At 43.0% G+C, this 15,701-nt stretch overlaps 1 protein-coding gene across 1 annotated transcript in view; it reads left to right on the top strand.

Moving 5' to 3' along the window:
* Window positions 1–1,001: 1,001 nt before the first annotated feature.
* PDE8A (phosphodiesterase 8A) overlaps window positions 1,002–15,701 on the top strand; it is a 35,649-nt gene continuing 20,949 nt past the window's right edge. Inside the window, exons 1-8 of the mRNA XM_010153257.1 lie at window positions 1,002–1,043; window positions 3,197–3,387; window positions 4,543–4,599; window positions 6,836–6,893; window positions 8,166–8,254; window positions 8,481–8,559; window positions 9,960–10,097; window positions 14,956–15,044. Coding sequence (XP_010151559.1) covers window positions 1,017–1,043; window positions 3,197–3,387; window positions 4,543–4,599; window positions 6,836–6,893; window positions 8,166–8,254; window positions 8,481–8,559; window positions 9,960–10,097; window positions 14,956–15,044 — 728 coding nt within the window. The 5' untranslated portion in view covers window positions 1,002–1,016. The remainder of the gene's footprint in view (window positions 1,044–3,196; window positions 3,388–4,542; window positions 4,600–6,835; window positions 6,894–8,165; window positions 8,255–8,480; window positions 8,560–9,959; window positions 10,098–14,955; window positions 15,045–15,701) is intronic.

The following is a 15,701-nucleotide window of genomic DNA, read 5'->3' as shown; positions in this document are numbered from 1 at the left end:
ACGGCATTGTTATTCCTGCTTTTTAGTTTTCTGAGGCAAGAGATGAAAAATATTTAAGCACATGAAAGTGTGGATACTTGCCTCCTGGGAATTCCCAAAGAACCTAACCTGTGGAATCCTATTAGAATCTCCCTCTGTATTTATGTGTTTAACTACTTTAGAAAGTCCATCCCGTATCAGTTGAAGAGTCATTTGTGTTCAAGCTTGGTTAATAATTAATCTTATCAAAGAGAAGCAGTTGTGATAAACATCACCTCGGGTCATCGACCTCCATTCCTTGAAGTGACACAGGAGAAGGAAGGATCCTGGCTCCGTTCGTGCATCCTAACCCAACCCGTTTGCCACTGTCACTTGAACCGACGCTGATGTGGGAACCGATGGCATTTTTGCAGGGCTTTTCAAAGCAAAGTTGCATGCTGACTACATGCATGGCCAAGTACAGATACCTGAGTTCTGAAACCTTCCCCGGAGGGGCTGGGTGGGAAGGAAGGAAGGAAGGAACGCAGCAAAATGCTCTGGGAGAAATGAAATTAGTGTGGTTTTGTAGCACTCTTGGGCACTTGTTGCATGTGGAATTCTAAGGGCAGAGTTACGTATTTTTGCCTTTCTCTTGGAGATTTAATCCTTTTTTGGACTATAAAAAAAATAGTTTTTAAACACTTCCATGTTCTGCAGAACAGCTGGAGTGATACAGATACAGGAAAATAACAACGTGTCTACCAAACTTTCATGACTAATCCATGACTTTATGTTTAAAATAATAGTAAAAAAAAGAAGAATGTCTTGTTGTTTTCTAACTGTGTTAGTGCAGCTTAGCATACAAATTTACAAGAGCAGAGTAAGACGCTCGCGAAAAAGCAACCTCATGATGAGAGCAATGTGTCTGTGAGACAGTGGGAAATAAGAATTGTCTTCTCTAACACAGCTAATTGCTTTTCTTCCCTAGGTGTATATGTATCAATAAGATCTCTTCTTATTTCTTCTAGGCACCAGTAACAGACGTGCAGTTTGGCCCTATGAGACTACATCGAGATCAACTTCAGGTAATACCAAAGTTCAAACTGAAGTCAAAATGATACTAAGCCACACGTCCGGTCAAGATTAATTACACTGGCGTTATTACTAGCATCAACCAAACTTGCCATATCGTCACAAAAGATACAAAGTGAGCTTCAAAGTATGTTCTTTGTTATTCACTGTTGACTGGCATGAATTCGTCCTGCTTTGTCTCCCTGTTAATAAAGGTCATATGGCAGTTGTCCCCTTATTTTGTCTGGGATGCATATTAGGTTTGCAGGTTCATGACTCCTTTGGACTTCCTCTGAAACCGCTCCTGCATCCCGAGGCGTACTGAACAATTAATAATCCAAGGTGACCCTCAGCCCGTAATTAGAAAACTCCTGAGTGAAAGTAATCTGGACCTGATAATTGGAAAACATCTTCAAGAACTGCAGTTCAACATCTTCCTGACCTGTTGTCAGAACAGACAGTAACATCGTTGAATGTCAGACCTTAGCGCAGACTCAACCAGCTGTTCCCTAAGTTTAAATCAGAAACATTCCTCTAATATTTCTGTCTCCTGATTCTTATTAATGATTGTACTGCTTTTGGTCAGTCACAGGCCACTCTAACATGATACCCATTTGTCCTGGTAATACAGCTGGCAGGTACAAGGGAAGGAGAGGTTAGACAACATCACGTTTGTGCCAGAGTCGATCATACAGCTCATACCTGCAGCCTTTCTGTCCTATTGCTGAAAGCCATTCTTCCCCTCTTAGAGAGCGTTGTAAACTAACTTCACTAAATACAGCCCAAACTATGACATGTTATTGCAAACAGTTTTACAGGTTGCTATAAATGGAATCTAAACTAAATGAGTACAAAGTCCTTCATTCTTACCAAAATATGCACCACATGGAAACGTTAAGATTTACTGGTAGACATTCCGCCACCCTGGTCCAAAGTGTAACCTGCATTGGAATGACTGAAGTCACCCAGAAGATAAACAGCAGCGGGATGTGGCGTGAGTTACACATGCTCCACGTTGTTGTCTGACCAAAGCATGTATCTAAGCATGGTTTGATTAAATTGCTGAAGGATTGGTATCTTGGGACAACACACCAAACGCTGGTTTAGTTATCCATCCTTCCCGAAAGGCTGCGTATACGGAGTCATCCACAAAACCAACGTTAGCATAGATCTGTAGGCTGCCATTCTGTGTATTCTTTCAGGCAGAAGAAGCTTTCTTCTACAGGATACTGTCTACAAGATGCAAAGCACAGTCACACCAGCGAGGGTCTCCTTAGCAGGCGTTATGTTTATCTTCTGTACTGTACTCATTCCAGAATTTGCAGTAGATTTTAGAAGGAATTGGGCCTTATCATACTTTAACTATGTAGGCATTGTACTGATTTTTAAAAGGTTCAGAGAGATTTGTGTTATTTGCAATTACACAGCAAGTTAGGACAGAGCAAATAGTGGCTCATAGATCTGACTTCCAGTCGTGGATTTCAACCAGGGTAATGTCCTTCCGTGATTGCGCAGGAGTCACACGGGGAAGTACTCTGTACACAGAGGTACTGCTTATGATTTCAGTCGTGCGTGAGTTCCTCTTGAACAGCCTGTCTGTCGTTTCCAGAAACCCCGCAGAGTGGGCTGCAGCCAGTCCTTTGGGGAGCTAGGATAAGATGAAAAGGAAAGAACATTTTTCATCGTGCCACTGAAGGACCATTAAATATTAATTCACACGAGGTGAACCATGGCGTTCTTTTTTTTTTTTCTGGAATATGGGCCTGGCAAGAAAAACAAACCCCAAGAAAATGGTGGTATGTGAGCTGATTTCAGTGAAGAAAAGTAGACTCGCTGTTATTTCATGTACGCTCTGTGAAATTTAGGCATCTGGTCTCAACTGATAGCCTGAACTGTCTTTGTAGCTAATGATGAGAGACCCGCTTCCCAGACTTGTTCATCCCATGTGGATATAAATGGCTCTGGCAGACTGTTTTATCCAGTTGAAACACCTCTGTGTACAGACAATCACAAAAAGCAATAGCCTGTAGAAAGAAATTCTCTTAAAAACAATGGATTAAGCCTTGGAAGTGGCTTTAAAAAGCATGTTAAGAACAGGTGAAAGTCACAGAGTCTACTGTGTATGTAAGACTTGTTTGTAGTGATTCACCATCTGTCTTTCACCCAGGTACTTCTAGTGTTTGCCAAAGAAGATAACCAGAGTAACGGGTTCCGCTGGGCGTGCGAGAAGGCTGGATTTCGATGTAATATTGCCAGGACACCTGAGTCTGCGCTAGAATGTTTTCTTGACAAGCACCATGACATTATCATCATTGACCATAGACATTCCAGATACTTTGATGCAGAAGCATTGTGCAGGTAAGCACCATTTCAGCCTAATTAATGCTTAACTATATAGCTAACACATCTTTAAAGCGGTGTTTTTTTGCTTTTATATGTCCCTTTTATGAAATCTATCAAATGTTGATCATTTTTTGGACAGATGTCCACTGGCAGCATCTAATAATGTTCCCTCTGTGCATTACATCTGATAGTTGCAGCATTTTTGGTTATGTGCTAGGGTGTCTGAAGCTCGATCTGGCTTGGAGCCACAGCGCACAAATTTCTTGCCATAGTGAACTGGGTTTTTTTGTTGATCTTTTTTCCCATATACCTGGTCCCTTGTTTGCACAGTAAATTACCTGCAAAGATAGCATGTGCCACCGAGCAATGTAATGGATACACTCACTTCATCAGTGCTGTGGATGTTTTGAAAAGCCAGTTGCTGTTGAGTAACTCCAGATGCAAATGTGCAGTGTTTTGTGTGCACGTTTCCATACCTACAACATTGGAAAATCTCTTAGGAAGAGCAGAATTGCAAGCTGATTCCAAAAATACTTTCATAAACTGCTGTAAAGCGTGAAAAAAGGAGAAAAGGATTTGCCTCTCTGAGTCTCTCCACAGAGACTCCGCAGGCAGTGGTGCCTTGCTCCGGTGTCTTTCCAGTGAAATACCCCTTGGGAGTGCATCTAGACTAAGTAACAGGCTGTGGGGTGGGGGTGGCGGGGTCGGACTGGGTACCCTGGGTGAGCGTGGTGGGTTCAGGGCACTGGGACAAAGGCTCTTCTCCTTGCTGAACTGAGGTAAGTAGATGAGATCTTTGTCAGGCAAAAAATAGGTATCAGGGCTGTTCCCCTTGTTACATTTTTAAAATGCTCCTTAAATGAGGGAGGCCAAGTCCTTCACACAAGTCCATTGTCTGCCTTTTCAGAGGGGAGAATTTTTGCCATTCCGCTGATGAGTATTTGAGCTTTAGATTAATCTACATTCCCTGTGACACAGAGTCTCAGATGGCTACATTTATTCTCTTTTATTAGGGGTCCAGCAGGCTTGGGATTTGATTTGTGTCTTGTTGCTAAGCCATTTAAAAGAGACATTTTAAGAAAAGTACCATGTGAAGAATCTGAAAAGTCATGTTTTCTGAAATGGGAACTTAAAAAAAAATATGTTAAATTATTTGTTTTTTATTTAAAGGTCTATCAGAACAACAAAACCTTCAGAAAATACAGTCATTGTTGGTGTAGTCCGAAGGTAAATACTCATACTTTCACATGGGATCAACGACATGTGAATCTTATAACTGTAAAAGTAAATACTACATTAAAATCTTGAATTAGGACATCTTACTGTGCCAGTGACAGTGTGTTATATCATGCAGAGGTCTCACCGTCCTTGACCACGGGACTCAGGCCGGGACTCACTTTCTGATTTCCAGTTTTCACTACAGAGGTCTCACTGTGGGTTTTGTGGTGGTTTGTTTTTTCCCCTCTCCTGATCACTGCAGGCTTTAGAGGCCTGTTTCAAACACCTTCTGCAACATCATGTGCACAACTGTGGAACTGCCTCCTAGATCTGTGTTTTCGTATTGATAAAACCAACAGTTTGAACCTTTCTTTACCTGTCTTTCAGTCTGATTAATCTCAGCACAAACTGTTGAGTTAGAAGAAAAGATACAGGAAAATTTGATCAATACGAAGCAGTATTTGACCACAGAAGTTTTAAAAGTAAACTGGACTATTTTATGACGCCTCAGTAAAGCAGTTCCTATGCTTTTTTTGTCCTCCTCCTTCTGAAAACATAACTGATATAAAATAATGTGAAAGTAACAAAAATGCAATATATTTAGTATGACATTAAATAAATTGAGGATAGTTTCCTCAACGTACTATTTTGGGAATGTCCCTTTCTCAGAAAAGATTTATTCTGAAACCCAGTTCTGAGGTGTTGAAATTTCCCAGTAAGAATCCTCTTTTCCACCGCCGTCTCTAGCAAACAGAAGTCCCTGCCTAAACTTCTCAAGGGATTCCACTGTGAGTATCATCTTCAGTGTCTTGATGTCAGGATGTCTTCTGAGCATAGTAACCCTTGCTTCTACAGTCAGAATTGTCTCTCATCGGACTAACACAAAGGGAAAAAGGTGCGGAAGAGCAAACAGTAACTCGAGCTGCTTCATGTCTGTCAGAGTGAGAGACCTGTGGTTCTGTGGGCCAGCAGTTCCTTCCAAAAGCAAGGAGAGCTTAGAAGCTGGGCTTCCTGACAAAAAGGAAGTTCTTCCAAAGGGGTTTTTCCCTGCAATTCATTTTTATCTTTCCAAAATGTTCACGCTGTGTGCTGGGACAGGATAATAGCCCTCTGCGGTGACACTGTTTCAGAAGTTCGAGTTCCCCAACTTTTCAGAGGTGTCCAGGTTGCTGTCTATGGAAAACCGCCGGAGTGAGTTTGCCTTGCACTGGGACTGAGCTGAGCGTGTCAAGCTCCCATGTGCCGAACGGCAGGCACGCTCAAGTCGCCGTTTAGAGTTTCACAGCCAGAGGACTTTCACACGTTGCCTTTCTTGCTGTAAGAAGCGTATTTATGAAAAGCCAGACATTTAGCCAGTAGCGTCTGGAGGGTCTTCTCCTTCCTTTTCCTGCGGGTCAGTTCGTTGCTTTTGGGGGTGTTTTCCCTGTGGAATGTCTGTCCTCTTTCCTTGTGCTCCTGGGAGACAGCATTACCAGATAGCTGACATGAGGAATGGGGAGATGCTTGACAGCTGCCCTCCTCTCTCTGCTTAATCTGGAGTGAACTGTAGTAGGCATCGTTCTCTTCGTGCATGAGAAACGGGTGCACAGAAAACAAAAAGAAGAGGTGCCGTAAGATCCAGAATTTCACACATAAATAAAAGCTATTGTGCCATTTGCTAAACCTGAGCAGCTTCCGTCTGCTCATTTACAGAAACTTAACATAATGGCCTTTCTTCCAAATTCCAGCCATGCATTCACGTATGTTGGAGTGTCTTTTAACAGTCAGTAGAGCCAAGTTTTTCGAAATGATTCAGATACCTCATTGTGGGCGTATGTCATCTCAAAGTGACCTACAAAAAGACACTGGGTAGACAACACTAGAAAATCCATCCTCATTCAGGCATCTTGGCTGCCCACGTAAGATTTGGTACACTCTAACAACTTAAAACTTTGGCCATGTGGACGTTTGAGTACGTCTTTAACTCAGGACAGCATAAACACCAAAGAATCCAGTACCAAAAAGGAAGTAATAGTCCAACAATCTAGCTAATTAATTTATTCTCTTGAAGCATTAGGTTTTTGCCACGTAAGCAGCTCATTACATGCGGAAAGGCAAATAACATTTTGGCTTAGCCATGCTAAAGATGAAAGCTTGTATTAGCCTTTAGTGTGACATTTGGGGTACAGGTGTGCCGGTGGCTTGTGAAATTGGGTCTCTGTTGGTTACAGAAGTAACCTCTGACTTTATCGTCCTTCTTTAAAAGGCATGCTGATCGCGAGGAGTCATCCATATTGCCCCTGATCTCCGCTGGCTTCACGAGGGTATGTATGTGTTACGCTCCACCAGCTTGCTCTGACATTTCAAAATTGCCATGCAAGAAACTATCGGGAAGTTTGGCTGCCAGCGACCGTTTGTGGCAGTAACCCAACCTGCAAAGCTTGTTTGTGCTGCTCGTTCTTCCATGTATCCCAATTCCCAACTACCGTACGCCAGTAGAATTAGAATCGTGCCGACTAGGTAGGTGGGCATTCGCAGGAATGTAAGTGGTGCTGAGGCTTTTCTGCTTTATACATTTATTTCAGAGCAAGTGTATGGTGCTCTGCTTGGAAAGTAGGCATCGACAGAATCGACTGGCGACTGGCGCAGAGCCAGGGAGCAGCTCGCCATGAAGAGCAGGATGTGCTGTGGGGAATCTCTTCTGTCAAATGCCAATTCACGTCTGTAAACAGGCTGCAGGCGCTGTCAAGTGCTATTATCTATTGTTTGGAGGCACCTGAAAAGTATTAATTGAATCTGTTCCTTGGCAACTCTTCCAATTAAGCAGGAAAGGTGCTTATTAGTGCGTCAGTTAAGTGGATTCCTCATTGCATTAAGCCGAAATGGAACAAAAATGTGCATGATTTACAGCGCGTTTCAGAGTATTTGGTTGCACGCTCACCAGATTTTTTGCTATCCCATCACAATCCATTTGCATCCGTTTGTAGTAAGGTCCTAATACGGGAAATGCTGGAGCCTGAAAATAACTGTACTTACATGCAGGGAGTCGCTCCAGTGGGCACATAAGTAATCCGACACGGGTTCTGAATTATTTATGGATCAGAACCTTGGAGATGGGGCTAATAGCAAAGCGTAGAAAATTTTGTTTAGCAGCCTTGATGCGGTGACTTACCTCCGATGGTCAGTCCTCCCTCCCAAACTGTCAATGTCTGTGGCAGTTTAGCCTGGACGAATCTTTAACATTCAGCCTCATACCCGGTAAATATGAGACGGTTTAAAAAAAACCCATCAAAGATACTGAGGTCATGGCTATACCAGCCCCAGCACCAACAGTTGTATCCAATGGCACCTGTATTTGTCAGGATGTTTTGCTTTCTTTTGTGTGTACAATTTGGGATATTAGCAATGGGAAACTCACAATAGTCTCAAATTTTGATGACTTCAGACCCAGCATAATTTTGTCACTGTTATTTTAAATAAGTAGCATGAAAGCGTATGTAACTTCATTAAAAGTAAATTATTTTGTATATTGATACTGCTGACAATCACAGAGCATGAACAGATTGGTTGAAATATTTCTAACCTTTTATTTGCAGAGATATGTAGAAAATTCTAATATAATGGCCTGTTACAATGAGTTGATTCAGCTGGAATTTGGAGAGGTGCAGGCACAATTCAAACTAAGGTAATTTTACCAAAACCATTATCAACAAAAAATGCCAATTCAGCCACATCCTGAGAAGAGTATTTATTTTACTGTTAATTATAGAATGTCAGCTAGCTGAAGAAAATAATGTTAATTATTAAAGCACAACTTTATTCAGTATGGAGTTGCGATACCTTATTGTCCTATGCAGCAAGAATTATGTGGATTATATTTAATCAGATGCCTTTTATTTTTTTGTCGCCAGGGCGTGTAATTCATTATTTACAGCATTAGAGAAAAGTCAAGAAGCCATTGAGATCACAAGTGAAGACCATGTCATACAGGTTTGTTGCAGTTATTGTTATGGGTACGGAAAATTACTCTGTGGACTGACTGTATTTATTTCATCCATGATTACATTCACTCTTTCTTACAGTACAAGAATCTCACCTACCTTAATGGTTCTAAAAAGATTGGTGTCAGTTTAGCTGTAGAGTAGAATCTTCTGCATTTAAAATATCTTGCATGAAGTCAGTTTTAAGGGAGATTATTGTTTCTGAATGAATAAGGATTTACTCTCTTGTTTTCATTTTTTTGTACTGATTCTTTTGTGTTGTCAGCAAATGCAGCCACTGGCTTGTATGCATTCCTTTTCAAAACTACTGTGTGTTAATTTGATGCTCTTGAAAAGCAAATCTAACTCATGTTCTCTTTAATTAAAGGCAGTGCACTTGGGTTTTTTTGCTTACAGCTGATACTGTTAGACGCATCGGAATTCTTGGGCCAACTGTTTCTGAATGTAATCGTCTCCTTAAAATTTCATTACAAAAGGGAAAAGCAATTGTGCTTAGGTTTGCAGTTCTGAAAAACACCATCTTTAGAAGGGAGTTAGTTCCATCCCTAGCTATGAAGGCTGTGATAAGTGATTTTTGTTATCAGTAAAGAGCTTGAGTCTAAGCCTCTGGGAGTTATAACACGCATACAAATTGTACCCTCTTGACCCGAATTTTGACAACGGTGTTTTTATGGAAGGATGTGCCTTCTTCATCCCTTTTACAAAAATAACTCCTGAAGTTGTTTTAAATATGTTTTTTCAGACCAAATTTTGTCCCTCTGCTGACAGCCCCAGAACAGGAGAGATCTGAGATGTGCAGGAGGTGTGGGCTGTGGGTACTGGGCTTCAGTTTTGTTGGGCAAGGGCCACAGAATTGCAGCGAAATATAACATTCAGTTCGGGGAGGAAGTTGTTTTATTAGATTCCGCTTTTTCCGGTCAGCTTGGCTGGGCTTGGCCTGGGCAGGGGGATAGCAACGGTTGGCCCTTACACGCAGTAAGATGGTGAATTTGTCAATAGAAGAAGTTAATATTCCTATGGTATCCCACCATCTAATTTGTGATTTTGAGGAACACTGAGGTAGGTTTGAGTTTTACAGGTCTGAGAACTGACAGAGCTCATTTTTCAGTTCAGGTCTCTCTGAACTCTGTAGGTATGTAATACTCAGCCGTTTCCGTAATTTCCCTCTCGTCGCTCACATGCAGGCACTCTGCACATCTCTTCCGCATGGTCATTCCTGTTCTGCTTCACACACACGAAAATGTAGGCATCTCTCTAAGGAGCAGTACAATCGGAGATTTATTTCAGGCTGGGAAAGAGATCCCTTGATTTAGCAGATAGAAAATAGGGGATTCTGTCATGCTTTTAAGGATTCTGTTGAATGGTTTTTTGTTTGTTTTCATTCCACAGTACGTCAATCCTGCTTTTGAAACAGTGATGGGCTATCAAATAGGTGAACTAATAGGAAAGGAATTAACAGAAGTGCCTATAAATGAAAAAAAAGCTGATTTCCTAGATACTATTAATTCCTGCATTAAGATAGGAAAGGTGAGTAATGGCATTGTTACAAGTATCATTTGCTACCTGTAAAAGTTGCTGTTGTCTGGGGATTACACAGGATGTCAGACACGTAGCATTTGCAGCTTTCTTAAACAAGAAAAGGAAGTAAAAATTGGTCATTTTTTAAGGGCTTCTTTCCCTTTTCTTGCTTGGAAGAGGTACATGCTTTATACAAATAAGTGCTTTGCCACGTTTCTTTATAACCTATGCTGTATGTAGCAAAAGGTGTGGGAATACCAAAGAGAAATGGGATGGATGCACGTTATCCAGTGTGATGTAAATAAGAAAAGAACCATGTTGAAGCATTTCAGCATGAAATGCGGAAGCTGATTGCAAGTTCAGGATGAAAAAATATCTGAAGAGACATTTGCACTATCACTTGCAAGTGATAGGCAGCGTCAGCTGCCAGTAGCTCCCATTCTCTAAGGACAGGGGAGCTGTCTAATGGATTCCATTAGAAATCTTTGTTGCGCCAAGAAAGCGCACGAGGAAGTGCGGCTGGCTTCAGGGGAGGTCGTTCCAGGGAGACATCACTGCCCGCTCCTCCTTGATGTTCCTTTGGGACTCTGGTGGCTGTGGTGTGAGGATCCAGCTAGGAGCTTTCATTTGCATTTTGACAACGAGACGTAAATGCTCCTGATGTCACTGAGCATGTCATAGTACCTAACAGGAAGAAGATCATGGAGGCTACTCAAAGAGATTTGGGAATCGGTGTGTCTGTAGATGCGTCATGGCCCGTGCTCAGACCTGAGTCAGGATACCTACTTGGGTCATACTGGCTGTCTGCGGGGACACAGCACGTTACTAACACAGAGCAGGGAGGTGCTGCAGTGAATCACGGCACTCTGTCTCCAGGCCGTGATGCAAAAGCACCGATGAAAAGTTGGGATGAGTCAGGCTCCATAAATTGGGGCACTAACACAAGCATTCAGCAGCGAAAGCCGCACTCCACCTGGGTGCAGATTGCATGTGCGCTTCAACAAGGATGTGTCACTAATTTCTGCATATATTGGCTTTTGGGAAGAGATCCCAGCAATTGGCAGTAGCTTTGGCTATGGTGCTCCACACCTCGGTTGCCCGACTGAAATTACTTCAGTAAATGTGTGTAACACAAACCCAAAGTTAGGAGGGAGTGTTTATCACGTTATAGTTCACATGCATTACCTGACAGGCTTTAAATCCACAGCATCAACTCTCAAGATAGGAAGTGATCAAATTTTTTATGTTCTAGTGTGCTGATAAAAGTGTCCTCAAAAACAGAAATATATTTTACTCTATGAGTGATAGAAATCTAACCCAAATACATCTCTTTCCTTGCACTTATTTTACTCCTGGCTCTGAGACTCCAACTACGAGGGCTAATGAAATACTACTTATGTCTGGAACAGCTTAAGCTGTTTTAGGTGGATATATTCTGTTTACATGTTTTTTTGTATTTCCCTTTGGAACATTTTACAATATGCCATCTGTGTAGCCTTACATTTATATCTTAATAGGAAAATGAATTGCAAATTACATTCTTACAAGTATTTGCCAGTAGAGGTTAACTCTGCGGAGCAACCTTGGAAAGACTGCAGCCTCTTGAAGGTGCTTTAGCTCAAAATCGTTTGTGTCAGGATGTTACAGCATTTTCAGTGGCACCTAACTTGTATCTGGATCATTCTGACATGGTCTGTATGTTGTTTTCAGGCCTCTGGTTTCTTTATATCCTAAATCTAAAAGACTGCTTCCCATTACAACAGGCTGTGTATTGGCTGCTGTAGCATGCCAAAAAAGCCAACTGTCTACTACTGTGATCATCTCCTGTCAGCAGATTTGGCTTTTCTGTTTTGAACAAACGTGGTAATGTAACAGAAGATAATAGAAAGCAAGGTTGTCTGATCTTTAGAAAAATGTAAGCTGTATAAAATTTACCTCCAGCCCTCAAATGGAATTTAGGAAGATGAACTCTTGCAGCATTTCCCCTCTGGTGCTGACAAACATAGCGCTGTGAGCAAGTTCAGTGTACCCAAAGAGAAGCTCATGGGCATTATACACAGAAATTGCTAATTGCATGGTACATAGGAATTCTCGGGTCAGGATGTTGTTTCTCTTAGCAAAACCAAAATATCCCTGGAAGTTGACTTCTTGTTACTACAGCTGGCTGTAATTTGCAGGAAGCCAGCGTTACAGAACGGCATTTTCACCCATCCAGACTTGAGGAATTAAAAACCAAGTTGCACTTTCTTCATCCTCCTGTTTCGTGATTCAGATTACATCCGTAACAGTGACATGTGCAGTTCTGACTAGGATTCTTGCTAGTTTGACACAAAGCTCTGATCTCTGCAGTTTGACATAAAGCTCTTCATCTTAGTTTTGCTTTTTCTGAAGTGAGATGGATAGGTATTGATAAATCAGGCAGGACATGCAATTCCTCTCACTCCTGGGGAATTATTTGCAGGATGATAGCTATCTTTACAGAGCGGAAGGGAGAATGGGCATGCTCGCTGATAAGGGTACACGGCTGTTCCTTCCCCAACCCAATTCCTTCCTAAATCAGCCTTATTTTCTGTGAGATTGTTTTCATGACACCTTGTGTTTACGTTGGTTTGCTCTGTTTTCTACACCTGGCTTGCTGTCCGGTGCGAGAAGCCCCAGTCTAAAGGAAGGCTGGCCGGGGGGGGCCGCCTTCATGACGCTCAAAGCCTCAGCGTTGATTCACTCTGTAAAGGGTGAGACGGGTTTGGGTTTTTTCCCCGTGTATGGTTTTTACTCCGCGTTGGATCCCAGCAGCCCAGGCCACGCAGAAGTGACTGATGACCGTACTTGGGTGGCTGTAACGTAGCCGTGAGCCCAGCTGACAGCACGTCTTGGGAAGTAGCTCTTCCCTCTTGGATTGCTGACAGAGGTTCCATATGGTGTTCTTAAAATACGCTTAAGTAACATCCCTGAGAGGACTTTACCTACCAGCAGGAGTTTGGCTTGGACCTCCCATTTCTCAGAATTCTGCTGACCTTTTCCTTCACACATTTGCTGCCACAGTTTCACAGGTTTTAGAAACTCACAGGTTTTGAAAATCGATCTGTTGACTAAGAAGAACGCATTTGTGAACAACCTGTCTTGAAAAGGATGCACTTCCAATGCGGGAATTATCCAATCTGTACCTTATGACTTCACCCCTTTGTGCATATTCCGGGTTTATTACCTGGGTTAGAGGTCGATTACTCATCTCTGCCTCATCCTGGTTGTCAGGAAACTATTGATATGCATACTTTTAATCAGGAGAGCATTGAATTTTGTGATGTTTGCTTTATCTTCATTTGTATTCCTCAGGCAGCTCACCGGAGCAGATATTGCGCTCACTTCGCAATTTGTTATGCACAGTTCTTTTCTCCGACAGATCCGCAGAAAAGCCTTTCATATTTTTTTCTGCACAGCCTGTCAGCATGCAGCTCTCTGTGGGCTGGAGTCTTTATTTGCTGGCTCCAGCGACAGAAATGCAAACCTGTTCTCTCTGTACCTGTGCCTGCTTGACTGCGAGAGCTGTCAGTCTAACGGAAACAAACACGGATCGTGTGCCTCGCGAAGGTGTTTTCACATAGGTTTTTCTACGTTCTGTTGAACTCTGCTGAAAGATGGCAGTTGGCACGGGTAGTTTGTACTCAGTGAATATGCAGTATGGAATCAGTTATTTATTAATCCCTTGGTATTTATTAGATGCCCAGCTCAAAATATGCATCTGTTAAAAAAGACCATCAGCAACTATTCTAGGGATGGAAACGTGCAGGCAAGATTGTAAATCTTGTCAGCTGCCCGGTTACAGGAGACTGGCTCTGTGGAAAGTCTCTGTGCTGCTGCCAGAAAGCAAAGGGACCCAGGGTTCCCAAATCTTTCTTTCCCTGAGTTTTCCTAAACTCCCTGTGAGGGAGCAGCGCTAGTCGGGGCACCGCACGCAAGGGGAGACCTGGGGAGGTCCATCGGTGTTGTGGTACGTCTGTGCTGGGCTGTGTGTAGCAGAGTTTGGGAAGCAGCAGCAGCATGGTGAGAGGATTGGGAGGGAGCAGGGAAGGGGCCAAGCCCTGGCATGTGCTGCAGCCCTGGCTGCATGCGTCGGCGTGGGGGTTCTCCTGCTTCGCAGCGTGGGTCTGGGCTCTGCTGCAGGAGGGCGTTTGGGGCTGCTGTTAGACCACGGTGGTGCCTTCTGGGTTTAAAATCTCCGAGTCAGAAAAGTGATTGTTCTAACGGTATTTCACTTAAAAGGATGGATTAAAGAAGGGCGAAGGGACATTTCCCAAGTCTCACTGAAAGAGAAAACGAGGCTCTGCACTAGAAAGAAATGTCTTATTTCTAGATGAAAAAAACTACTTCTCGCTGCAAAATGAAAAATTCCTTTCCACACCGTCTTTTTTTTCCCATTTGTGAATTTTATCAAAAACCAGTGATACTGGCAGTGACAATCCGATACTTCGAAAATTGTCTACTTAAATGTGATCCTGCAACCAGAGTGCTTTTAGAGGGGAGGTCAGCAGATGGGAGGCAGGATCCAGTAGCTATTTTACTAGCCTCTCTTCTTTGCTTTAAAAAAGTCAGGATAAATTTCTGCAGCTTTTTGAGACAGAACTGACAGTGTGAGAAGTAAATGTCCTAGGATACCACAGCGCTTTTGGTCACATTTAGTGTCAGCCGTGGTAAGGCTTCTCGGCTCTGCAGGAGGGGTGGCGCAGCCCAGGAGTGAAGGTGGACAGCTTGCACAGGTTAACCAGTCCCGACTGGTTGTTGTCAGGCAGCATACCACACAAAGGTATGCAGCTACAGCTTCTCTACCTGTTTTATCTCAGCTTTCTTCCACCTGAATTCCTTTTTTCAGGAATGGCAAGGAATGTACTATGCGAAAAAGAAAAATGGAGATAGCATACAACAAAATGTGAAGATACTACCTGTCGTCGGACAGGGAGGGTAAGTATGAAAGCTAAAGCCATGATCTGGGTCTGAATCAAGGCTCAGTTTAGAGTTCAGGTGCTTTCAGCAGACATTGGATTATCCTGTTACTGTGTATAAGAGAGACTTAAGCAGGGAAAGGACCCTCAGACCTCTGCATTTAACTCCCTGGGGCAAAATCAACCTTACATGCTGTATGCAGGGAAAGTGAAATTCTCCTAATTCTCCCCCAAAAAGGAGCCCAAGATCCAGATGTGCTGCTCACTTGCGACTCTTCTAACACCCTCTGAAGTGCAAATTCACTCTCCTTTCTGTGTGTTGTGTACAGAAAAGCACCTGGGGGTGTTGGTCAATAGCAGCTGAATATGAGCCAACAGCGTGCTCAGGTAGCCAAGAAGGCCAGCGGCATCCTGGCCTGTGTCAGGCACAGTGTGGTCAGCAGGAGCAGGGCAAGGATTGTGTCCTTGTACTGGGCACTGGTGAGGCCATACCTCGAGTCCTGTGCTCAGTTTTGGGCCCCTCATTCCAAGGACACAGAGATGCTGGAGCGTGTCCAGAGAAGGGCGACAAAGCTGGGGAAGGGTCTGCAGAACAAGTCTGATGAGGAGCAGCTGAGGGAGCTGGGGGGGTTCAGCCTGGAGAAGAGGAGGCTCAGGGGAGACCTGATCACTCTCT

This window comes from Eurypyga helias, unplaced genomic scaffold, assembly GCF_000690775.1.
Source record: "Eurypyga helias isolate BGI_N326 unplaced genomic scaffold, ASM69077v1 scaffold24176, whole genome shotgun sequence".
Taxonomy (NCBI): domain Eukaryota; kingdom Metazoa; phylum Chordata; class Aves; order Eurypygiformes; family Eurypygidae; genus Eurypyga; species Eurypyga helias.
Note: the sequence above shows the minus strand (reverse complement) of the source record. Positions and strands in the feature narration are given on the sequence as shown.